Source organism: Rhinoraja longicauda, chromosome 40 (assembly GCF_053455715.1).
Source record: "Rhinoraja longicauda isolate Sanriku21f chromosome 40, sRhiLon1.1, whole genome shotgun sequence".
NCBI classification, from domain to species: Eukaryota; Metazoa; Chordata; class Chondrichthyes; order Rajiformes; family Arhynchobatidae; genus Rhinoraja; species Rhinoraja longicauda.
In genome coordinates this window covers 9291466-9315484 of record NC_135992.1, presented here as the reverse complement: position 1 = coordinate 9315484, position 24019 = coordinate 9291466, and the positions used below count along the sequence as shown (strand labels likewise).

Here is a 24019-nt window from a genome sequence, read left to right as displayed (position 1 = left end):
AATCGCTCCGTCAATCCTCGGACTGCGGAGGAAATAAACATTCTCTCAGAAACATGACGCTCTTCGAACTTGACTGAGGAAAAATATATATTTTTAAAATCAGCGGTCACCTGAAGGCGCTCACCTTTCCCCTCCAAGGCCGGCAGATCATATCTGCAAAGGAGAACCGACGTCTGACGTTGTCGTTCGACGTGAGAATATATTATGTTAATTGTAGCCAACAGGGAGGGCGCGCCCGCGTTGACGTACAAAATTATGTATATATGTTCCCAAGGGAGCCAATGAGGTTCAGTGTTTTGCTGCGTGCTCATGAATATGCAGAGTGGCGCCCCGACACCGATGCGAAGCACCGGAGGTCTGTGGTGACAGCGCCGGGCTCCTCACGGAGAAAAACACGTTTTATTTCTTTTTGAAAATGCACCGAAAGCCTCCACAAGCCACGGAGCCCCGATGTGACTCGACGGTTTTGTCCTCGTGGCCGGTGGTTCTGAAGACTCTGATCGAGAACCCGCCGCAGTCGCTGCTGGATAAAGAGGGTAAGAGGAGGAGCGCGCTTCAAAACAAGGCCCGGCCGGGGTGACAGTTGCCGCAGGGTCCTCGCGCTCTGGGCATCGCCCCCCGCTGGGTCCTAGCGCCGGCCGCGCCCCAACAAGACAACCCCCGACGGGTCTGACTGAGCGTCGCCCGCACCCCAACATCAGCGAGATCCCACTGGGTCCTAGCGCACCCGCACCCTCAACACATCATCCAAGCCCTGCCTGCCCCTAGCACCCCCCCGCACCCAACATCAGCAGCACCCTGCCTGCACCCCCAACATCAACAGCACCCTGCCCGCACCACCAACATCAGCAGCACCCTGCCCGCACCCCCAACATCAGCAGCACCCTGCCCGCACCCCAACATCAGCGCGATCCCACTGGGTCCTAGCGCCGCCCGCACCCCAACCTCACCCAAGAGCCCCGCCTGATCCTAGTACGCCCGCACCCCAACATCACCAGCATCCTGCCGGCACCTCACACCAGCAGCACCCTGCCGAACCCCCAATATCAGCAGCACTCTGCCCGCACCCCCAACATCACCAGCATCCTGCCCGCACCCCAACATCAGCAGCACCCCGTACCCCAACATCACCAGCACCCTGCCCGCACCCCCAACATCAGCGCGATCCCACTGGGTCCTAGCGCCGCCCGCACCCACCAACACATCAGCAGCACCCTGCCCGCACCCCTCTACCTCACTCAAGCCCCGCCTGGACCGAGCAACGCCCGCACCCCAACATTAGCGGGACCCAGCCCGCACCCCAACATCAGCGGGACCCCGCTGGGTCCCAGCTCCGCCTGCACTCCCCAAAATCAGGTCAGAAGAAGGGTCTCGACCCGACACGTCACCCATTCATTTTCTCCAGAGACGCCGCCTGTCCCGCTGAGTTACTCCACCGTTTAGGGGTTTATCTTCGGTGTCAACCAGCATCTACAGTTCCTTCCTGCACATTTCGTCTGCTCCAGCCGAACCCCGCCGGATCTCAGCGCCGGCCGCACCCCAACATCAGCAGAACCCCGTCCGCACCCTAACATCATCCCTGCCCGCACCCTCATCAACATCAGCAGAACCCAGTGCCATCTGCAGCCCAAGATCATCCACCCTCCTCTCCCCGCATCTGATTATCCGAACCTCCCCCACCGGGTCCGAACACCCCCCGCCCTCCCCCTCCCCCTCCCCCCTCCCCCCCTCCACTAGTCAAACAGACCCGACCACACCGGGATATAACGCTGCCCCCTCCCCCCGGACCGTCCGTGCCGAGCCCGGTGCACCCTCCCGGGTCTCCTGCTCGCACGGGTTTTGCAGCGCTTTTGATGTGATAAAGCCAGTTGCGGTCGGTGGGATGGATCCTTTACCTTCAGAGCGAAGGTTGCGGAGATTACAGGGCGATCAAGGGGCGCCGGCAACGGTGCTAGTGTTGCGTAGGTTACAACCAGAACTGTTGAAATATATGACCCAGAAGAAGGACGTTCGGCCCGTCGCACTGCTATCTCAAAAGAACCATCGGCTCCCGCTTTCCAATTTCAGATCCACCACACCCTTATTGTGGTTTATCAGACAGGAAGTCAAGGATTCGGTTTGAAAGGTGGGGTGTTGGGTTACAGGTCCAGAAATTTGAAGATGAGTGTGGTTACAATTGTAGCTTTGAAGGCAGAGCAAGAGTTAACAGATAATGACCTAAGTGTCCTTGTCTAGATGTTCCAAGGATGAGTGTAGGGCCAGAGAGATGGTATATGTCATGGACCAGTTGTGGCAATAGGCGAATTGGAGTGGATTACAGCTGCCTGCAAGCTGGATTTGGTGTGCATAATGACCAGTTTCTTGAAGCACTTCATGATGGCTGATGGTGGAGCTACTGGATGGTAGTCATTAAGGCATTCTACCTTGTTTTTCTTTGGCACAGGGATGATAGTGGTTTTCTTAAAGCAGGTAGGAAGCTCGGAATGGTGTAGGGAGAGGTTATGGACGTTGGCGAATACACCTGCCAGATGATCCGTGCAGGTTCTGAGGTCAAGGCTGGGCACTCCAACCAGGCCTATCATTTTCAGCGGCATCAATGTCTGGAAGGCTGATTTAAACGTTTAGAGATACAGCATGGAAAGAGACCCTTTGGTCCACCTGCGATCACCCTGTACACTAGCACTATTCTACACACTAGGGACCATTTACAGTTTTACCGAAGACATGTAACCTACAAACTTTTACGGTCGTTGGAGTGTGGGAGGAAACCAGAGCACCCGGAGAAAACCCACTCGGTCACAGGGAAAACGTGCAAACTCGGTACAGACAGCACCTGTAGTCAGGATTGAACCCGGGTCTCTGGCGCTGCAAGGCAGCAGCACTACTGTGGCGCCACTGTGCCGCCCTGGCTGATTTGACATCTGTGATGGTGATGGGGTGGATGACATAATTGCATTGACCTTCCATTCAAAATGTGCGTAGAATGCACTTAGCTAGCTGGAGAGGGATGCATTGTTGCCAGCGATTCTGTCCCACTTCACAATGCGGCCAGTTATAGCATGCAATCCTTGCCACAATCGACAGTGTGGTTAGTCTGGGACTCTAGCTTGTTCTGCAATTGTCTCCTGGCATCGCTGATGACTTTCCTAGGGTTGTACCTAAATTTCTTGAGAAATTGGAATATAAGAGTGGGAAAGTTTGACTCCAGCAATATCTGTAGAAAGATAAATGGCTGATCATTCTTGTCACGCCCTTCCCTTGTCACAAAAGGACTGGTTTGAGTTTGAGTTTAGTTTATTGTTATGTGTACTGAGGTACAGTGAAAAACATTTGTTTTGCGCTAATCAGTCAGCAGAAAGATAATACATGATTACAATCGAGCCATCCATAGTGTACATGATAAAGGGAATAACGTGAATAATGTTTAGTGCAAGATAAAGACAGTAAAGTTCAATCAAAGATAGTAAGAGGGTCTCCAATGAGGTAGATAGTAGTTCAGGACTCCTTTAGTTGTCGGTAGGAATGGTTTATTTTCCTGATAAGAATCTGTCCCTGAATCTGGAGGTGGGCATTTGCACATTTTATATCTTTTGCCTGATGGGAGAGGGGAGAAGAGGGAATGGCCGGGTTGCGATTCATCCTTGATTATGCTGGTGGCCTTGCCGAGGCAGCGTGTGGTACAAATGTCCATTTTTTCCAATGTTTTTAATGGTGAGCATGTGAGAGTATGAGAGGGATGACCTGACTTCAAAAGAGAAATGAATTGAATTGAATTGAATAAATTTTATTAGCCAAGTATGTATTACATACAAGGAATTTGCCTAGGTCCTTTGCTCGCAAGTAACAACATGACATACAGTAAACAATTAAGAATAAAACATTATACTTTAAACATGTGAATAATTAAATAAAATACCAGAAAAGCAATGAAACAAACACAAAATCCTACACAAAAATAACCAAACGAAATTATAACATGGCAGAGTCTGATTGTTCGTCTCATGATCTCCCCGGGTCCCACCCTGTAATTTTAGAAGTGTAAATAAAATACCTCTGCCTCTTTTAATCACGCCTTCCTACGAGATAAATCTCCACCAGTGACATTTTGTCACCTTCATGGACATTTGTTTGAAAATTAAAATTGCAGCAGTGAAAGGGGACAGGATGATGTTAATAGAAGAACCGTCTGGAACTGCAGTTCTATTCTATTTGTGCAATTATTTTTAAGAGTATTTATTTAATAATATTGGCTTTGCACTCAGCTTCTCTTTCTATTCAGTCAAATTATTGTGCAGTCCTATAATGTAGAAATGTTCCCTTTGGCCCATTCAATCTGTGTCAGCTCCATTAAGCAATCACTTAATACTTTACCCCATTTAATCCTCCTCATGTTCCATCAATCCCCTTCACCCCCCCCCCCCCCCCCCCATATTCCAGATTCTACCACTCACCCACATACCACAGGCGATTCTATGGTGGACAGTTAACCTACCATCCTGCAGGTCTTTGGGATGAGGGAAATAAACCATAGAATTCAGGGGAAATCATGTGGTCAGAGGGAGGAGTGTGCCAACTCCACACATACATTAGCAGGTTAGGATCAGACTCGCGCTGCTGGAGATATGGGGCAGCAGGTCTACACGCTTCACCTTGAAGTACTAGAAGCAATGGTCCAATTTAACAGTGTGGTTCTGGGTGCCAATGAACACCACTATTCCAAGCAGTCCTTGAACCAGCTCCTACCAGCTCCTACTCTTGAACCAGACACCAGTTCATCTCCATTAACAACTGTAAATCCCCCACCGCTCCCCTCCCCCAAGGTGTCCCCCAAGGCTCAGTCCTTGGCCCCCTCCTCTTCATCCTCTACCTGTTCCCCCTTGGTCAATTAATCCGCCGTCATGGTCTCAACTTCCACTGCTTCGCCGATGATATCGAGCTCCTCATCTCCACCAAGTCAATCTCCTCCACCACACACTCTACACTGACAAACTGCATTACTGAAATAAAATCTTGGCTTCAATCAAACTTCCTCAAACTCAATTGCAACAAATCTGAAATCATTATCATTGGTCCAAAAATGCTCACCAAATCCACCCAAAACTTCATCCTCAACATTGATGGTCTCCCAGTATCCACCTCACCTCACATCCGGAATCTTGGAATCATCCTTGATCAAACCCTCTCCTTCGACAAACACATCAAACACATCACAAAGACAGCCTTCTTCCACCTCAAAAACATTGCCCGTCTCCGTCCATCCCTCTCCTCCACAGCTGCAGAAACCCTCATCCACGCCTTCCTCACCTCCCGTCTGGACTACTGCAACAGCCTCCTCTATGGCGCACCCTCAAAAATCATCAATAAACTTCAATACATTCAAAACTCTGCTGCCCGTCTACTCACACACACCTCGATCCGTGACCATATCACCCCCGTCCTTTATAAACTCCACTGGCTCCCCATCCCCCAGAGAATCCAGTACAAAATCCTCCTCATAACCTACAAAGCCCTCCATAACCTGGCCCCATCCTACCTGACCGACCTCCTCCACAGGCACACTCCCACCTGCACCCTCCGCTCTGCCGCTGCCAATCTCCTATCCCCCCACATCCGGACTAAACTCAGATCCTGGGGGGACAGGGCTTTCTCCATCGCTGCTCCCACCCTATGGAACTCTCTACCCCAAACCGTTAGAGACTCCCCCACACTCACCACATTCAAAACATCGCTGAAGTCTCACCTGTTCAGTACTGCCTTCAACCACTGAAGGTCACCTCACCTTCTGTCTCCTTTCTCTGTTCTTTTATTTATTTACTTATTTATCTATTTATTCATTTCCCCTATGTTCTCAAAATCTCTGTAAAGCGTCTTTGAGTATATGAAAAGCGCTATATAAATAAAATGTATTATTATTATTATTATTATTACTATTGTACACAATATCCAATCCGTAGCTAAACCCCCAATTTCCTGTTTAATCTCTAAATGTTTCCCTACCAGGGACAGTTTCTTCCCAGCTGTTATCAGAGAACTGAACCATCCTATCAACAACTAGAAAGTGACCCTCAGCTGCTATCTACCTCACTGGAGACCCTCGCACTGCCTTTAATTGAACATTTCTGGACTTTATCTTGCACTAAACTTTATTCCCTTTATCATGTATCTGTACACTATGGATGGCTCGGTTATAATCATGTATATTCCTTCCGCTTACTAGTTAGCGCGCAACAAAAGCTTTTCACTGTACCTCGTTAAACATGACAATAAAATTAATTAAACTAAACTACCTGATGCTCAGGTGACTGCGCATCCAAACACCTCCAGGGTGAGAATTTCATCCGCCGTGTCCCAGGTATGAATTTAAATCCTAGGTCATTTTAGGAGCTGTTGTTTTAGTTAGTGTGTTCATTTTCCTCTGTGGGAATAGTGAATGATTCCAAGGATTTTAGTCTGCCCCTGATAAATCTGTACAGTACCCATCCCTGGGTAGAGACTGATTCAACTCTGGGAGTTTTAGTAGAAAGTGTTATAAAATCTAATTAAATGTGCTTGCATGTTTATGTCCTTTAAACCAGTATAACTCTGAAGCAAATTCCAATAAACATTAGCAGCACGGAAATAGGCCCTTCACCGTCTTCCTTTTCCTGTCATCTTGCTGTATAATTTTATGACTATAGTCTAGCTTAGATGAGGCATCTTGGTCAGCATTGATGAGTTGAGCCAAAGGGAATATTTCCTTGCTGTATAACTTTGATTCTACCATGGGCAAATGTGACTAGCTTAGATGAGACATCTCTGATCAGTAGACACGAGTTGGGCTGAAGGGCCTGTTTCCTTGCTGTATGACTATTGCAGAAAATGGCACTAGCTTAGATGAGGCATCTCTGGTCAGCATGGACAAATAGGCTGGAAGGGTCTGTTTCCTGGCTGTATGACTTTCGCACACCAATACAGCTTTTTAGTGTGTTAATGTAGAATGAACGCTGGTTATCATATGGAATCAAAATAAGTGAGTCTTTGTCAGGACTCATTATTAGATCTTGGTAGGTATTTAAAACACAGGTAACTTTATGAAAGTCTGCGGTATTGACAACTATGAAGAGACAATGCCAAAGAAAAGTTGAGTTCTGGGACAGATCAGCCAAGATCCTATTGAACGGCAAGCTAGTTGGCCTATTCCTGCTTCTGTTTTCCTGTTATTTGATCCCCTCCATCAAGAAGCAGTCCATTGTCGGAGGCACCTTTCATGATGCCAGCTGGCGCTGTATTCTGAAAGCTCACTAATCAGAAAAATGATTACTCGTCTGAGGGGAGGAAAAAAAACAAGCATGTCAACAATCTTCTTCCATCAAAACAAGGAATTTTTGATGCAAATGCTGGTTTACTAAAAAGCTCACCCTACTTACAGTAACAATTCAAATATTGATATCAAATCTGAAGAAGGGTCCTGATCCGAAACGTCTCCTAGCCTTGTTCTCCAGAGAACAAGCCTGATCTGCTGAGTTACTCCAGCACTTTATTTCTTTTTTTTTGTTGTAAACCAGCATCTCCAGTTCCTTGTGTCCAGGTGGTTCTCTACTTTGGGGATTAGGTCAAGTTTGGCTCTGATATTTGGATAGCATTTTTTGTGTCCAATACATAGAGTTACATTTGTGAATAAAGGATAATTGTGTGAGGTCTTATAGCCATAATTCCACGAGGAACCACTCCAGTAAAGGGATAAGTGACCCTAGGAGAGAAAGGTTTGCAGTGAACTTATGACCTCAGAATATTTAATATTACCTGCCGTTGTCCCATCTGAAAAGGATCTTGCACATCAGTAATTTCTTTCTCTTCATCGTGAATTGTGCCTACAATTGTGTAGGTTTTAAGTTTTCAAATTCGCTCTGTAAACCCAGTAGGGCAGTACAGTGGTGCAGCGATAAAGTTGCTGCTTTACAGCGCAAGAGATCCGGGATTGATCCTGACTGTACTATGCTGTCGGTACGGAGTTTGTATGCTCTCCCTTTGACCGCATGGGTTTTCTCCGGTTTCCTCCCACATTCCAAAGACGTGCAGGTTTGTAGGTTAATTGGCTTCTGTAAATTGCCCCTCGTGTGTAGGATGCGAAAGTGAGAGAACATCGGACTAGTGTTCGAGTGATCGATGGTCCGTGCAGACTCAGAGGGCCGTAGGGATTGTTTCCATGTTGCATCCCTAAAACTAAAACCTTCCTTTCCAAAAGTGCTTAAAACATCTCTCTTTGACAAGCACTTAATCACCAACCCTAACATGTGACTCATTCTCAAACGTTAACAATCTATGAATTTTTCTTAAGTTATTTTGGCTGCAAATATCTATGTACTATATTTACATTCAGATGCTGGCATTGTTCAGTGTGTGTTCTCGGGGAGTAAAAATGCTACATATTTAAATCCTGTAAAGGTCCATGACACTTTAAGTCCAATCCGGTGAGAAAATGTAACCAGTTGACAGTATTGTTCAACATGGTTGAGAACAGAAGATTGCTTGTTATCTGACTGATGTAGAAAGAAGAAAGTCTTAGTTTAGTTTAGAGATATAGCATGGAAAAAAGACCCTTCAGCCCACCGAGTCAGCACTATCCATCGATCATCTGTTCACACTAGTTCTATGTTATCCCACTTTCTCATCCACTCCCTACACATTGGTGGGAATTTTGCAGAGAGCCTATTAACCTACAAACCCGCACGTCTTTGGGATGGGGGAGGAAACCCGCATGATTTGGTACATGGAGGAAACCCGCATGATCCGGGAAAATGTGCAAACTCCACACATACAGCACCCGAAGTCAGGATCCATCTTGGGTCTATGCGCAGTGAGGCAGCAGCTCTACCACCTGTGCCACCATCTTGTATCAAGAGATGCAAGGAGGCTGAGGGACAGGGAAGGCTGCACAGTGCTAAGGAGACACTTTTGCGCGGTCTCCTTTACTTTAAAGAGAAAAGGTCAATGAAATTGTCTTTCTAAAAGGAATTGATTATTCTCGTTGGTTTTATATTGCAGAACGTAGATTCCCAGACGTGCGCTTGCAACTGAGGTGAGCCAGTGTTGTCACTTAGCCTGGGTGCATTGCCTGGGGAACACAACCTTGCAGCTTACAGCTTAACCTGTTTCCATGTGCACAGTGGAGCAGGTATGAGTTTCACCGAGGCTCATGTATCTGGCCATTGCATATTGATTGTTACTCGTTAGTTGATGAACTGCATTCCATTCCATTGGCAAATTGCTTGCCAACTTTTACTGTCTGGGCCTTTGGGCAATGTACTAAAGGAAAATAGACTCAAGAGTCTAGTCAAGAGTACTTAATTGTCATGTACCAACAATGGAACAATAAATTCGTACTTGCAGCAGCTCAACAAGCTTGTCAATGCAATAGATAATAATAATAAATTCAATAAATTAATAACCACAGTACTAGTACAAAAATAAATGTGTAGTCCTCTATGCAGCTATGGTTGGTCAATGGAAGTTCGATGGTACTTTAGTGTACATGTACCTAGATACCTGCACAGTGAAATTTTTGTCTTGCATACAATTCAGTAAAATCTCACTACATATGAGCAAAATCGTACCCAAGTACAAGAATGTAACGATTGTCTTGAAGAATAGTAGATTACACTGAGGCCGTTTACAGAGTCGCCATATTTCTCGCACCACCTTGTATCCTTCAAGTTTCAGAACACCAGCGTAGTCTATTTTAAAGGGATTTATGACCTAAAGTGAACCAGGTTCAAAAAATATTTTGTTATGGCACACAGCTTGTTTTTTAATTTTTTTAAATTTTTTTAAGTTCATTGTCGAGGTTAGTGTTGTGTAGTGTTCAAGAGCATGATGGTTGTTGGAAATAAGTTATTCTTGGACCTGGGGTCGCAGTTTTCAAGTTCCTGTACCTTCTTCCTGATGGTAGGAGTGACATGAAGGTGTGGCTACGATGGAGGAATGAATGAATACTTTATTGTCATGTGACAAGTCACAGTGAAATTCTTTGCTTGTATACCCAAGGAATTCAAATAGAGGGTGCTAACAAAGTTACAAAGTACCCCTTTGTTCTCCTCCCCCCTCCCCCTCCCTCACAATGGTCCCCCCTCACCGGTTCCGCTTGTTCTTCCCCCTCCCTTATGCCGGTCGCCTCATGCCGGGTCCTCCTTTGTTCCTTCCCCCGGCAGCGGTGTCCTCACTTCCATGTGGTCCATCCTCGTCCGTCCGTCGGCGCCATCATCGACCACTGCACCGACCTCTCCACTATCGCCAGGTCCTCTCTGTGGCAATGACCTAGGCCCCAGCCGTGGGCTCCGTCGACCCAGGGTCCGGCCACGTGCTCCAACACGCAAGGCTCCGACCTTGACTCCTCCGCGGGCTCACCATCGGCCACGGCTTCCGACCCGCAGGCTCAGCCAAGGGCTCCGACCCAGGCTCCAGGCGTGGGCTCCCCGTCAGCCACGGGCTCCGAGGACTCCGTCGGCTGCGGAGTCCGACCCGCGAGCCTCCAGCCTTGGCTTCTCCGCGGCCTGCCGGGTGGCGCCTAAGGTGGGTTTTTGATGATACCCAGCAATTGTTTCCTTATAATAGGGACTGATCACTTCAGGAGAGCATTGATGGCAAGTGGGGGCTAATATTTGCCATAATCTTTTATGAAAATCAAAACACTTCAGATATCTGAAATAAAATCAGAATATGCTGCAAAAAGTCAGCAAGTTAGGCAACATCCATGAAAGAAAAAACAGTTTTAAAGTTAAAATTTTAGATTCTTAATTGGGATTAATGATTTTTTCCGGAAATAAAGTAATTTTCTCCAAGGACTAAAGATATCATGTAATTAAGACATAATATTAAGGGCAGCAACAGCTAAACAACCAACATATTTCTCATTTCACAGACCAAGAACTAATAACAAAATAATTAACCTTGCAATAATAGAGATTAATTTAGTTTGGAAAAAGGCCCTTCGACCCACCGAGTCTTACCGATTATTGATCACCTATTCACACAAATGAATAATGAAGAAGGGTCTCGACCCGAAACGTCACCCATTCCTTTTCTCCAGAGATGCTGCCTGGCCCGCTGAGCTACTTGAGCATTTTGTGTCTACTTATTCACACTAGTTCTACGTTGTCCCACTTTCTCATCCTAGGTTGGAACCCTTCTTCAGTCCGAAGAAGAGCCCCGACCCGAAATGTTGCTTATCCAGTCCGTCCAGCAGTGCTGCCTGATTGTTGCGTTACTCCAGTACTTTGTGTTTTAATCAAGCTTCCAACAACTGCAGTTCTTTCCAATGTGTCACTCTTCATGAGAAAAGGATTTAAACCAATAATGTCAATTTCAATGTTCATTTTAAGCTTCCTTTGCCCAGAAACAGAAATATAGCTGTCTATTTGACTTGTGGCGGTGAAGAATAACGTTTATTATTGACTTCTGCAGGGAAGGATGAGGATGAAGAGAAGACTGTAGATGAAGCAGCCAGCAGCACCATGGCAGCATCAGCTTCCCTCATGCCAACCATCTGGGACAAGACCATCCCTTATGATGGGGAGACCTTCCACCTCGAGTACATGGATCTGGACGACTTCCTGCTGGAAAATGGCATCGCGAACAGCCCAAGCCACCTGGGCCTGCCGGATGCTCTGGAAAACAGCCTCTTGTCCGTGGCAGATCTGGGCGAGAAGGAGATGGCTCCTGCTATGCCCACGCCTGCTTGTAGAAGCGTGATATACCCGACAGCAAACTGCAACGGTAGGTCCTGAATGGTTGCAATGTTAAATAATTGGCATTGATTGCTGTACCTCCTGAGATACGGGTTCAAATTAAGACCTTTCCCTATAGATTCTAATGTTCCAAAGTGAAATACAGTAAACCTTCACTGTTCCTGCTCCCTGGGGATTATGGCGGTGCCAAACGAGTGGATTTTCCAGACTATTGATTGTCATCTTTCATATCACAAACGCTCTTTTTGTTTAACATGTTACACAATAGTAGACATTTTTTTTGTAACAGGGTGGGAAATATACAAGCATTCTGGTATGCTTTGGATATAGTACAGAGGGGGTCTTTTGATCAATGCATTTTTTATGGATATTCTTTGCCCAACAAGCTACTGTCAGATTGTACATTCAAGGGAGACCATTTGGCCCATCAAGTCTCTGCTGGCTTTCTGAGCAATCCCATCAATTCCACCCCCATTACAAATTGTGCCGTACTTCTTATCAGTATGTTTCAGAGATGCAGCATGAAAACAGGCCCTTCGGCCCACCGAGTCCACGCCGACCACCCGTTCGCACCAGATTTATGTTATCCCACCTTCTCATCCATCCCTATATTCTCAGAGATGCCCATCAAATGTACCAGGTCTTTCCACCCACCTGCATCAGGAGTACTTTGTAGTAACTGCTTAATCTAACATGCTACACCCATTGTCAGATTCTATACTGTCTAAAAGCTGCTTCAGAGTCTTGAACAAACAGCAGGAAACAGCCCCTTTGGCCCACCAAGTCCACACCCGACCAACTACTTACACTAATCCCCTACATCAACTCCATATTTTATTCTCCCCACATTCCTATCAATTCCCACACACATCCATACGTATTGAGGGCAGTTTACATGAGCTAATAACATAGAAACATAGAAAATAGGTGCAGGAAGAGGCTATTTGGCCTTTCAAGCCAGCACCGCCATTCATTGTGATCATGGCTGATCATCCACAATCAGTAACCTGTGCCCAACTTCTCCCCATATCCCTTGATTCCACTAGCCCCAAGAGCTCTGTCTAACTCTCTATTAAATTCATCCAGTGATTTGGCCTCCACTGCCTTCTGTGGCAGGGAATTCATCAAATTCACAACTCTCTGGGTGAAAAAGTTCCTTCTCACCTCAGTTTTAAATGGCCTCCCCTTTATTCTAAGACTGTGGCCCCTTGTTCTGGACTACCCCAACATTGGGAACATTTTTCCTGCATCTAGCTTGTCCAGTCCTTTTATAATTTTATATGTCTCTATAAGATTCCCTCTCATCCTTCTAAACTCCAGTGAATACAAGCCTAGTCTTTTCAATCTTTCCTCATATGACAGTCCCGCCATCCCAGGGATCAATCTCGTGAACCTACGCTGCACTGCCTCAATTACAAGGATGTCCTTCCTCAAATTAGACCAAAACTGTACACAATACTCCAGATGTGGTCTAATAATCAGCAAAAGCGCACATCTTTTTGACATGGTTGGAAAAATCATGTTGGGTACGGACATTGTGGACCGAAGGGCCTGTTCCTATTCTGTACTCTTCTACGTACAGTTAGCACCCAGAGGAAACCCACGCGGTTACAGGGAGAACGAACAAACACTACCCAGACAGCGCTCAAAGTCGGGATTGAACCCAGGTCTTTGACGTAGTGGTTAATAGCTGTACCACCCTGCCTTTTGTTTTTGTTTTTCTTTTCCCTTGCCCTCTGGTCTTGGAGGAAATACTTTCTGCAGTGCCATTTAGTTTTGTGTTTTGCACCTCAATAACAGAGGCAGTGCTGAGGATAACCTCCCTAACCATCTGAACTTTTAGAGAATGCAATAACTTCACTTGAGAAGGTCGCCGAGCTACAAAACCATTCAAATACCCAGGTTTGCCATATGTTAGGAATTACATTTCATTCAGTTAGATCTTGTCATGTATATTGATAAAGTTTTGATACTGTATAAATAAATAAAGTAATCAGTTGTTCATAACAAATGTTCTCTGTACAATTACTGTGAGGTGCAAGATAAAACTAAAGAATCACAAGCATTTTATTTACAAATCATTCCTTTTGACATAGTCTTAGAGAAACAGGCCTTTCGGCCCAAATTGCCCACACTGGCCAACATGTTCCATCTACACTAATCCCACCTGCCTGCATTTGACCCATATCCCTCTCAACCTGTCCTATCCATGTAACCATTGCGATAGTACCTGGTTCAGCTTTTTTCCACGAGTGATAGTTCTACTCAATAACCAAAGTCTGTAGTCTCATTTTTTGCTCTGGTTTATTTTCATGCACATGTTTAGACCATAATGTTGTATCCTTATTGTTTTGATGTGGTTATGCTTTATTCTTAATTGTTAACTGTATTGTTTGTGTTGTCATTTGTGAGCGGAGCACCAAGGCACATTCCTTGTACATGCATACTTGGTCAATAAACTTATTCATTCATTCATTCATTCAACCACCTCCGGCAGCTCATTCAATTCATCCACCACCCTTTGTGTGAAAAAGGTACCCCTCGGGTTCCTATTAAATATTCCTCCCCCCTTCACCGTAAACCTATGCCCTCTGGTTCTCGATTCACTTACTCTGGACAAGAGACTCTATGCGTCAATCCGACCTATTCATCTCGTTATTTTGTACACGAGATTTGTATTAATCTTGTAAAGATATGAAAGGGATATTTTATATAATCCATCGTTTCGTTCTAGATTCTGATGGAAACGAGTCTGAAAGTAATTCTCCCAGCTCAAGTGACACAGAGGCGATTGATGTGTTGGTGAACTTTGAACCAGACCCTACCGACCTGGTCCTGTCTAGTGTTCCTGGGGGAGAGCTGTTCGATCCTCGTAAGCACAAGTTTTCCGATGAAGAACTCAAACCGCAGCCAATGATTAAAAAAGCAAAAAAGATCTACGTTCCACCTGAGCAAAAGGTATCTGTTCAATGACCGGTGCTGCCACCTTACGAGTCAGCGGGTAGGAAGCTGTTCTTGTGTCACACCTGTCTTGCTTATTCCTGGGGCATAAGGACTTTAGGTTGTAACAAAGCCAATAGAACATCCTGTTCAGGCTATGGTGAACCAAGGTCACTGTGGGAGTAGACAGTGAGTGTGGAAAGGTGCTGCAGATGCTGGTTTAAACTGAAGATAGATACAAAACTGACGGGGTCACAGGGAGAACGTGCAAACTCCGTACAGACAGCACCCGTAGTCAGTTTCGAACCCGGGTCTCTGGCCCTGGAAGGCAGCAATTCTACCGTGGTGCCGCTGTGCCGCCCCTAGATAGCTTACAACCTAATTGAATTCTCCAATTTTAGGTAACAGCCAACCTCAATTATTTCCTCTTTCCCCTCCATTCTTTCCCGACTCCGGTACACGACCTTTCTTGCCCTAGAACAGTCCCCTTCCACCCATATCCCTCTTTCTGGCTTTACATTCCACTCCTCTTTCAAACCTCTTCTCTCCTTATCAACACCCTTTTTGTCTCCTCTAAACCCCTTTTTATCTCTTTTTCATCTCTAGCCATTGTCCACCCATCTGCCAATCGAAAAATCCCTCTCATCCGTATCCACCTATCACTTGCCAGGGAAACAAAGACACACAGAGTGCTGGAGTAACTCAGCGGGTCAGGCAGCATCTCCAGACAATATGGATATGTGACATTTTGAGTCAGGACCCTTCTTCAGACCAGGCTTTGTTCCACCCCCTCCTCTTTTTCAGCTTTCTCCCCACTACTACAATCTGTCTGAAGAAGGGTCCCAACCTGAAACGTCACTGATTCACCTCCTCCAGAGTTACTGCCTGACCCACTAAGTTACTCCAGCACTTTGTACTATATGAACAATTCTAGATCTGCCTTACAGCCAGGTTCGATCATGACCATGGGTGCTGTCTGTACAGAGTTTGCACGTTCTCCCTGTGACCGTGTGGGTTTTCTCTAGGTGCTCCGGTTTCGTCCCATATCCCACAGACGTGCAGGCTTGTAGGTTAATTGGCTTCTGTAAATTGCTCCTAGTGTGTAGGATAAGGTATGTGTAGGTCAGCGTGGGCTCGGTGGGCCGAAGGGTCTGTTTCCATGCTATATCTCTTCTCCAAACTTCACTAAACTAATCTGCAGTTCCTTGTGTCTATAAACCTATAAGGAATGGTGAAAATAAAACCAGCTCCTTAAACAGTGTAAGAAGGAACTGCAGATGCTGGAGTAACTCAGCGGGACAGGAAGAATCGCTGGAGAGAAGGAATGGGTGATGTTTCGGGTCGAGACCTTTCTTCAGACTGATTGTAGTAGTGGGGAGCAAACTGGAAAGGAGATAGCGGTGGGGCAAAGCCTGGTCTGAAGAAGGGTCTCGACTCAAAATGTCACCCATTCCTTCTCACCAGAGATGCTGCCTGACCCACTGAGTGACTCCAGCATTTTGTGTCTATTAATTCCCAAGACGACAGTGTCGATCCATGTCCTTCTTGTTCTAAGGATGACCGCTACTGGACAAGGCGCAAGAAGAACAACCTGGCGGCGAAACGGTCTCGGGACGCACGGAGGCTGAAGGAGAACCAGATCACGGTGCGGGCTGCCTTCCTGGAAAAGGAGAACTCGGCCCTGAGACTGGAGGTGGCGGAGCTGCGCAAGGAGGTGGGACGCTACAAGAACATCATCTCCAAGTACGAAGCCAAATACGGAACCTTGTAAGAAACCTTCAGCTGCCTTGGTCAAGGGGTGGGAGGAAAATGGTTGTACAACAAATCCCACCTCAAGGGACAGCTGTAACCTGCTATTTTAAAGAAAGAAAAAAGTACAACTTCCTCTTCTCAGCTATTCCCTCGCATAACTCTCTCGTTTAACGAGTTGACTGGTTTTAAAATATATTCACGGAGTATATATCCTCAAACATATTTCTCAAAATAAAATACAGTGCATTTTGCTTGTACTTTTGGGTATCGTGTTACGAGCCAGAGCCTTTTGCTGCTTGTCAGAGCCGACGTTAAACACTTAAAGGGAGGATAACGGGGTGGGAGTTTATTTTTAACATGGGCCCAGGCATTCTATTGTCCTGAACAATTTTGTTTTCTTGGGGGCGAAAATTGATGATTTATTCTTGCTAATAAAATTTGGGCATCTTTTCAGAGTTCAGGAGGATGTGGGGTGATGTTATATAGGTGTACAAATCATGAAACAGGTGGGATTAATGCATTTTTGCCCAGAGGGATCGAGAACCAGAGGACCTAGGTTTAAGGTGAGGGAGGAAAGATTTAACAGGAACCTGAGGGGTAACGTTTTTATTCAAAGGACGGCGGGTTATGGAACGAGTTGTCAGAGAAGGTAGTTGAGGCAGGCACTATCGCAACGTTTAAGAAGCATTAGACAGGTACATGGATAGGATAGGTTTAGAGGGATGTGGGCCAAATGCAGGCAGGTGGAACCAGTGTAGATAGGATATGTTGGTTGGTGTGGGCAAGTTGGGCTGAACGGCTTGTTTCAACATTGTATGTCTCTATGGCTCTATTTTCAATATCCACATCCCTAACATAAAAAAGTGACTCCTACCCAAAAGAAAAGAACATAAGAGATAGGTGCAGGAATACTTTCCACCTCGCCTCACTTGCCTCATCATTCAGTAACTTGTAGAGCAGTAATTCCTCTTCCTTTGCAGGTTGCTTCGATGTCTGTCCGTCTCAGTCTCAAGACTGATATTTGACAGTCTTGTCTTTTCCCTTGGAGCCTGTACACTGGCCTGCATTTTCACTCCACATTTATAGCGATCCGAGTTTGCGTAGAAATATCTCCTTCAATCAGTTGGTGATCATGAATGGGATTTTTGGGGGGGTGAATAATTGTGCACTTTCATGCTGATAAAGTAGTTGCCGGCCGTATGGTCTTGAGCTTTGCAAGTGATTTGCAAGACATAGAAAATAGGTGCAGGAGTAGGCCATTCGGCCCTTCGAGCCTGCACCGCCATTCAATATGATCATGGCTGATCATCCAGCTCAGTAACCTGTACCTGCCTTCTCTCCATACCCCCTGATCCCTTTAGCCACAAGGGCCACATCTAACTCCCTCTTAAATATAGCCAATGAACTGGCCTCAACTACCTTCTGTGGCAGAGAATTCCACAGACTCACCACTCTCTGTGTGAAGAAATGTTTTCTCATCTCGGTCCTAAAAGACTTCCCCCTTATCCTTAAGCTGTGACCCCTGGTTCTGGACTTCCCCAACATCGGGACAATCTTCCCGCATCTAGCCTCTCCAACCCCTTAAGAATTTTATATGCTTCTATAAGATCCCCCCTCAGTCTTCTAAATTCCAGCGAGTTTAAGCCTATTCTATCCAGTCTTTCTTCATATGAAAGTCCTGCCATCCCAGGGATCAATCTGGTGAACCTTCTCTGTACTCCCTCTAAGGCTAGAATGTCTTTCCTCAGATTAGGTGACCAAAACTGTACACAATACTCCAGGTGCGGTCTCACCAAGGCCCTGTACAACTGCAGCAGAACCTCCCTGCTCCTATACTCAAATCCTCTTGCTATGAATGCTAACATACCATTCGCTTTCTTCACTGCCTGCTGCACCTGCACGCTTGCTTTCAATGACTGGTGCACCATGACACCCAGGTCACGTTGCATCTCCCCTTTTCCTAATTGGCCACCATTCAGGTAATACTCTCTATCCTGTTCTTGCCGCCAAAGTGGATAACCTCACATTTATCCACATTATATTGCATCTGCCATGCATTTACCCACTCGCCTAATCTATCCAAGTCACTCTGCAGCCTCCTAGCATCCTCCTCGCAGCTAACACTGCCACCCAGCTTCGTGTCATCCGCAAACATAGAGATGTTGCATTCAATTCCCTCGTCCAAATCATTAATATATATTGTAAATAACTGGGGTCCCAGCACTGAGCCTTACGGTACCCCACTAGTCACTGCCTGCCATTCCGAAAAGGACCCGTTTATTCCTACTCTTTGCTTCCTGTCCGCCAACCAATTCTCTATCCACCTCAACACTGAACCCCCAATACCGTGTGCTTTAAGTTTGTACACCAATCTCCTATGTGGGACCTTGTCGAAGGCCTTCTGAAAGTCCAGATATAACACATCGACTGGTTCTCCCTTATCCATTCTACTAGTTACATCCTCGAAAAATTCTATAAGATTCCTCAGACATGATTTGCCTTTCATTAATCCATGCTGACTTTGTCCGATGATTTCACCACTTTCCAAATGTGATGCTATCACATCTTTAATAACTGACTCTAGCATTTTCTCCACTACCGATGTTAGGCTAACTGGTCTATAATTCCCCGTTTTCTCTCTCCCTCCCTTTTTAAAAAGTGGGGTTACATTAGCTACCCTCCAATCCTCAGGAATTACTCCAGAACCTAAAGAGTTTTGAAAAATTATCACCAGACACACCAGTCTGGTTTTAAAGCTTTACAAAGGCAGGTTTTAAAGCTTTACATTTAAACTTATCATTCCCCCCGCTTCAGGATTCATTGTCCTTTTCCATGTCTGTTTTTAAAGGGTCACATTCCAGTAACTATACAATCCATGCATAGTTGGGTCAGCGCAACGAATCTACCGGTTCCCTTTGCAATAAGGGTAACTGTGCTGGTACTTTGCACTGTGCACTGGTCCACACATAGACATAAACTGTCCACTTCCCAACATATTTACGATGCTGTACGAATGGGCGTCAAATTCCTGTCAGCTGTGATAGAAAGACAAGAATCAAGAGTGATTAATTGTCATATACAGATGCTCCCCGACTTACGATGCTTCGACTTATGATATTTCGACTTTGCGATGGTGCAAACGGCAGCGACCCTTAGCGAGCCGCAGCTCGCTTCCGGCCACATGATCAGGTGTATTAAATGCATTTCCACTTACGATATTTTCAGTTTCCAATGGGTTTCTCAGAACGTAACCCCATCGTAAGTTGAGGAGCACCTGTGTCCTAAACAGGAGAAATAAATTCTTACTTGCAGCAACACAACAGAATATGTAAACATCGCACTCTGTAAACAATATAATAAATAAGAAAAAGTTCAGTAAATATGTTTACACACATACACTTGTACACACACGTACACAAACACGCGCGCACACATGCGCACATGCACGCATATACACACACACACACACACACACACCAGTTTAAGATCTTCCCTGAGCAAATCAACAGGTCTGGTGCAGATTGAGGGAGGGGGGAAAAAGCACAATTTGTAGCTCAGAGAGACAAGGAACTGCAGATGCTAGTTTACAAAATAGGGCACAAAGTGCTGGAATCTCTGGAGAACATAAATAGTTGCCGTTTGGAGTTGGGACCCTTCTGCAGACTGATCAGCACGTCACCTATTCATGTTCTTCGAAGGTGCTGCCTGACCCACTGAGTTACTCGAGTCTTTTTGTTTTGTCACGATTTGTAACTTAATAGTTTAACTTTTGGAGATTTAAAGGTGTGGCGGAGGGTTTAGAGGTGAGATTCATGTTGTTAATGCGTGCACTAACATTACCCTGTCCCTTTTCTTTAAGTGTTCCATGGGACGTGGAATAATACGAGTGTTTTTTTTAAACCACATCTGGAATGGACAGAAAGAACAACTGAGACAAAAGATCTAAGCAAGTAGATGCTGACTTTTAAATGTGTCTGTAATCTCAATGTGTGGCTGTGCATTTTATCATTTTATACCCACACTTTTGCCCTCATACCTTTTATCAGGTGCACAGCTCCCAGGTGTTTGACAGCGCACTTCACCCCCTCTCATCCCTAACTCTCTGGGGGTTGCCGAGTACACATTAATGTTTTATTTTAAATCACTCCCTTTGGGTTTGAATTTATTAAGTCTCTACGCTCTCTCTTCCTGGAAAGTTGAACGCAGGAATGAGAAATACGTTGATCCGCAGACACTGGAATCTTGAGCAAAACACAAAGTGCTGGAGGAAGTCAGCAAGTCAGGCAGCATCTGTGGTCCCGATCCAAAACGCCATCTGCCCATTCCCTCCACAGATGCTGCATGATCCACTGAGTTCCCCCAGCACTTTGTGTTTTACTGAAATGAGATCGTCTTCAAGCAGTTGGTGATCATAAAACTTGGTATTTTAAAAACACAGTGCTGGAGTAACTCAGTGGGCCAGGCATGGAGAACATGGGATAGGTGACGTTCAATCTGAAGAACGATCTCAGCCAAAATGTCACCTATCCATATTCTCCAAAGATGTCACCGAAAACCTCTCCGAACCACGTTCTTCAGAGGAGCTGCCTGACCCACTGAGTTACTCCAGCACTTTGTGTCTTTTTTCTTGTGAACCAGCATCTGTGGTTCCTTGTTTCACCATGAAACTCATTATTTTTCAGGGTGAATAATTGTCTAATTTCAAGCAGATAAAGTAGTTGCTGGCAATATGGTCATGAGCTATGCATGTGATTTGCTAGACACACCAGTTTTAATTTTATTTGAGAGGCAGGTTTAAAGTTTTACATTTAAACTTATTATCATCCCGCATCAGGATTCATTTCCTTTTCCATGGCTGTTTTTAAAAGGGAACACATTCCAGTAATTTTACAATCCATGCATAGTCTTCAACTAAAGTTGGGTCATGGCAATGAATCAGTGCGCACAAGTGTAGTACTTTCACAGTCATACACTCTCCTTTTTACTGTTGCTTATTTTTTAACTACATGAAACATAACTGCAGAGAAGTTATCGTTAAGCCTTGATTGCAGAATGTTGGAATGCCGAGCATGGTTCTGATCTCCACAGACACAGAGAAACCCCCTGAAGAGGTGTGTAAATAGATTCACCGGAACCGTCCAGTTGTAATTGTCATGGGCAGATGGAAGCAAGGTGAAATAAATAAGGGCAAGTCTGAGAGGGGGTTTATAAAACGTAAGGGATTTGATAGTGCTGATGGGTGAAAAGCTGAAAGTAAGTAACAAATCCACGAGTAGAAACTAGGAACTGCAGCCGCAGGTTTACAAAAGTCACAGGATGCTGGAGTAGCTCAGTGGGTCAGGCAGCATCTCAGGAGTCAACAATTGAAGGGTCCAACCCAAAACGTTGCCTGTCCATGTCCTTCTAATAAATCCAGCATGTGGTTTACCAACAAGAATGGTGAGATGCAAGACTTGCAACTACTTGGGAGCAATCAATAATGTAGATAGCTATGCGCACAAGGGGGAAAGGAATGGAAGACGATGCGAGGGGGGCGAGTAATGGCTTACTCCTTTGTGTCTTTAATTCTATTTTCTGAGAAAGCACGCACAATTTGGGCTTTAAATCACTAAATCTGCATTAATAATAAGGTAAAAAATTGGACATGGAAAATACTTATTGCACTATCCTACCCCGCAGAGAGTGCTGGCTCCCCCCCCCCCGATTGACAGAGTTGACACCACTCCAGAAGCAATCCCTCTCACCCCAACAGTAGGGGGGAGGGGGGGGGGGGGGGTTTGCACAGGATCGAGGGGCCAGATGTCTACCCAGAGATGTAGAGCGAATGAGTGAGTGCGTGAAAGTTGGTTTCAAGTTGAGTGAATGACCCTTCCCAGATGGAACTACCTGCTGCTGCTATACCTGTAGTGTTGAGACTGCGATGGTATCTATGCGTGTCATAGACAATGGGGAAGGAGGCAATTCTGGACCTGCCACTGATTGCAGGGCACAGCAAGAGCTGTAAGCACAGCTGATTAAAATACCTTTGTGGTTGTGTTCAACACGTTCAAATTGTTGCCGGGCAATATCGCAATCCACGCGACAGGGCTTTGTTTTTTCCGCTGTAACTTTTAATAGCTCGCTTGTATGAAACAATGTGCATTTAATAAAATATATCTATCTTGTATATGAAACCTCTGTGTTCTGGCACTGTCCCTGCTTTTGCGTGAATCGGTTATATAAACAGTTTTTTTTAAAATCAGGGACATTATGGTATATATTCGCTATCGTTTTCTGCCTCTTCCGTTATTTGTTGTTTGCTCTTTGAGGAAAGTTTGATTTGTTTACCTTCCGAGATCAGTAGTGAGCATTGGAGTGGGCTTAAAATATTTACATTTTCCAGGTACTTCCAGTCCAATTTTCCTGGATCTCGGGGTCACTGGTGACACTCCCAGATCTGGACCGGATGAGTGCCCGTTTCCATGTTGTATCTCTAAACTCACCTGCACAGGTTTTAGTTTAGTTTAGTTTAATCAGTTTCAGTAAAGATCTTTGATTCACATTGTCTGCTGATTCATCTGATCAGTCGGGGAAACCATAACTGGCATCTGCAAGCCTGGCTTAAAATCAGAACAAAAGTCAACAACTCTGAAGGAGTATTCAGTCCAATCCTGTCCTTGCCTCCAAAGCCAAATCTGAGGCTTAAAGTTTAGTTTAAGGATACAGAGTGGAAACGGGCCTTTCCACCCTGATCCACGCTGACTATCGACCAAAGTGCAGGAGTAACTCAGCGTGTCAGGCAGCGTCTCTGGAGGGTGGTCTGAGAAGGGTCAGTGACATTTGTTGTCCACGTTTGCACTAGTAGAGAAAATTGGACATCAGAATAAGGAGGACACAAGGACCATTTTGTAAATGGAGTCAAACTCTGGCAACGGGTGCAAGAATTTCACTTGCAGTGCATGCGTGACAATAAAGAACCAATGAATAATGGTTCCTATTCCAACTGGGAATACGTCATTGTGCATGAGGATACTGAAGTGACCAAACACAAAACACACAGATTGACACAAAATGCTGGACCCACTCAGTGGGTCAGGCAGCATCTCTGGAGAAAATGGATTGGTGACGTTTCGGGTCAGGACCCTTCAGACTGATTAGAGTCAAAGAGTGATACGGTGTGGAAACAGGCCCTTCGGCCCAACTTGCCCACGCCGGCCAACATGTCCCAACAACACTAGTCCCACCCGCTCGCATTTGGTCCATACCCCTCCAAGCCTGTCCAATCAATGTACCTGTCTAATTGTTTCTTAAACGTTGGGATAGTCCCTGCCTCGACTACCTCCTCTAGCAGCTCGTTCCATGCACCCACCACCCTTTGCGTGAAGGGATTGCAGTAGGGGAAGCATGGGGGAAAGAAACGAAAAAGAGGCAACGTAAATTATGGCAGGCAAGAGATGGTTGCAGTCGAGGGGGTTCCGTGATAGACAGATTGTTGGTCAATATAGAGATAGAAAGATGTGAGCCTAAGAGAGATACACAGTTGTGAATTGTTTACAGACTTTTAGTGGAGAAAGGTTGGGGTGGGGGTGGGGGGGGGGGGGGGGGGGTTAGGAAGGTGTTTGTTT

The 24019-nt window shown here is 45.6% G+C and overlaps 1 protein-coding gene across 4 annotated transcripts; it reads left to right on the top strand.

Annotated features, from left to right (window-relative positions):
• Positions 1–23995, top strand: tefa (TEF transcription factor, PAR bZIP family member a). 4 transcript variants are annotated; one of them, XM_078430721.1, is made up of 6 exons: positions 409–536; positions 9025–9058; positions 11440–11751; positions 14458–14681; positions 16219–16430; positions 20275–23994. In XM_078430721.1, exons 3-6 carry the CDS (start codon positions 11490–11492, stop codon positions 20294–20296), a joined length of 720 nt encoding a protein of 239 aa, XP_078286847.1. In that variant the 5' UTR covers positions 409–536; positions 9025–9058; positions 11440–11489; the 3' UTR covers positions 20297–23994. The 4 variants fall into 4 exon arrangements, with proteins under 4 accessions (XP_078286846.1, XP_078286844.1, XP_078286845.1 ...); XM_078430720.1 differs by lacking the exon at positions 9025–9058 and having other exon boundaries at positions 1–536; positions 16219–16406; positions 20275–23995; XM_078430718.1 differs by lacking the exon at positions 9025–9058 and having other exon boundaries at positions 2–536.
• Positions 23996–24019: the final 24 nt, after the last annotated feature.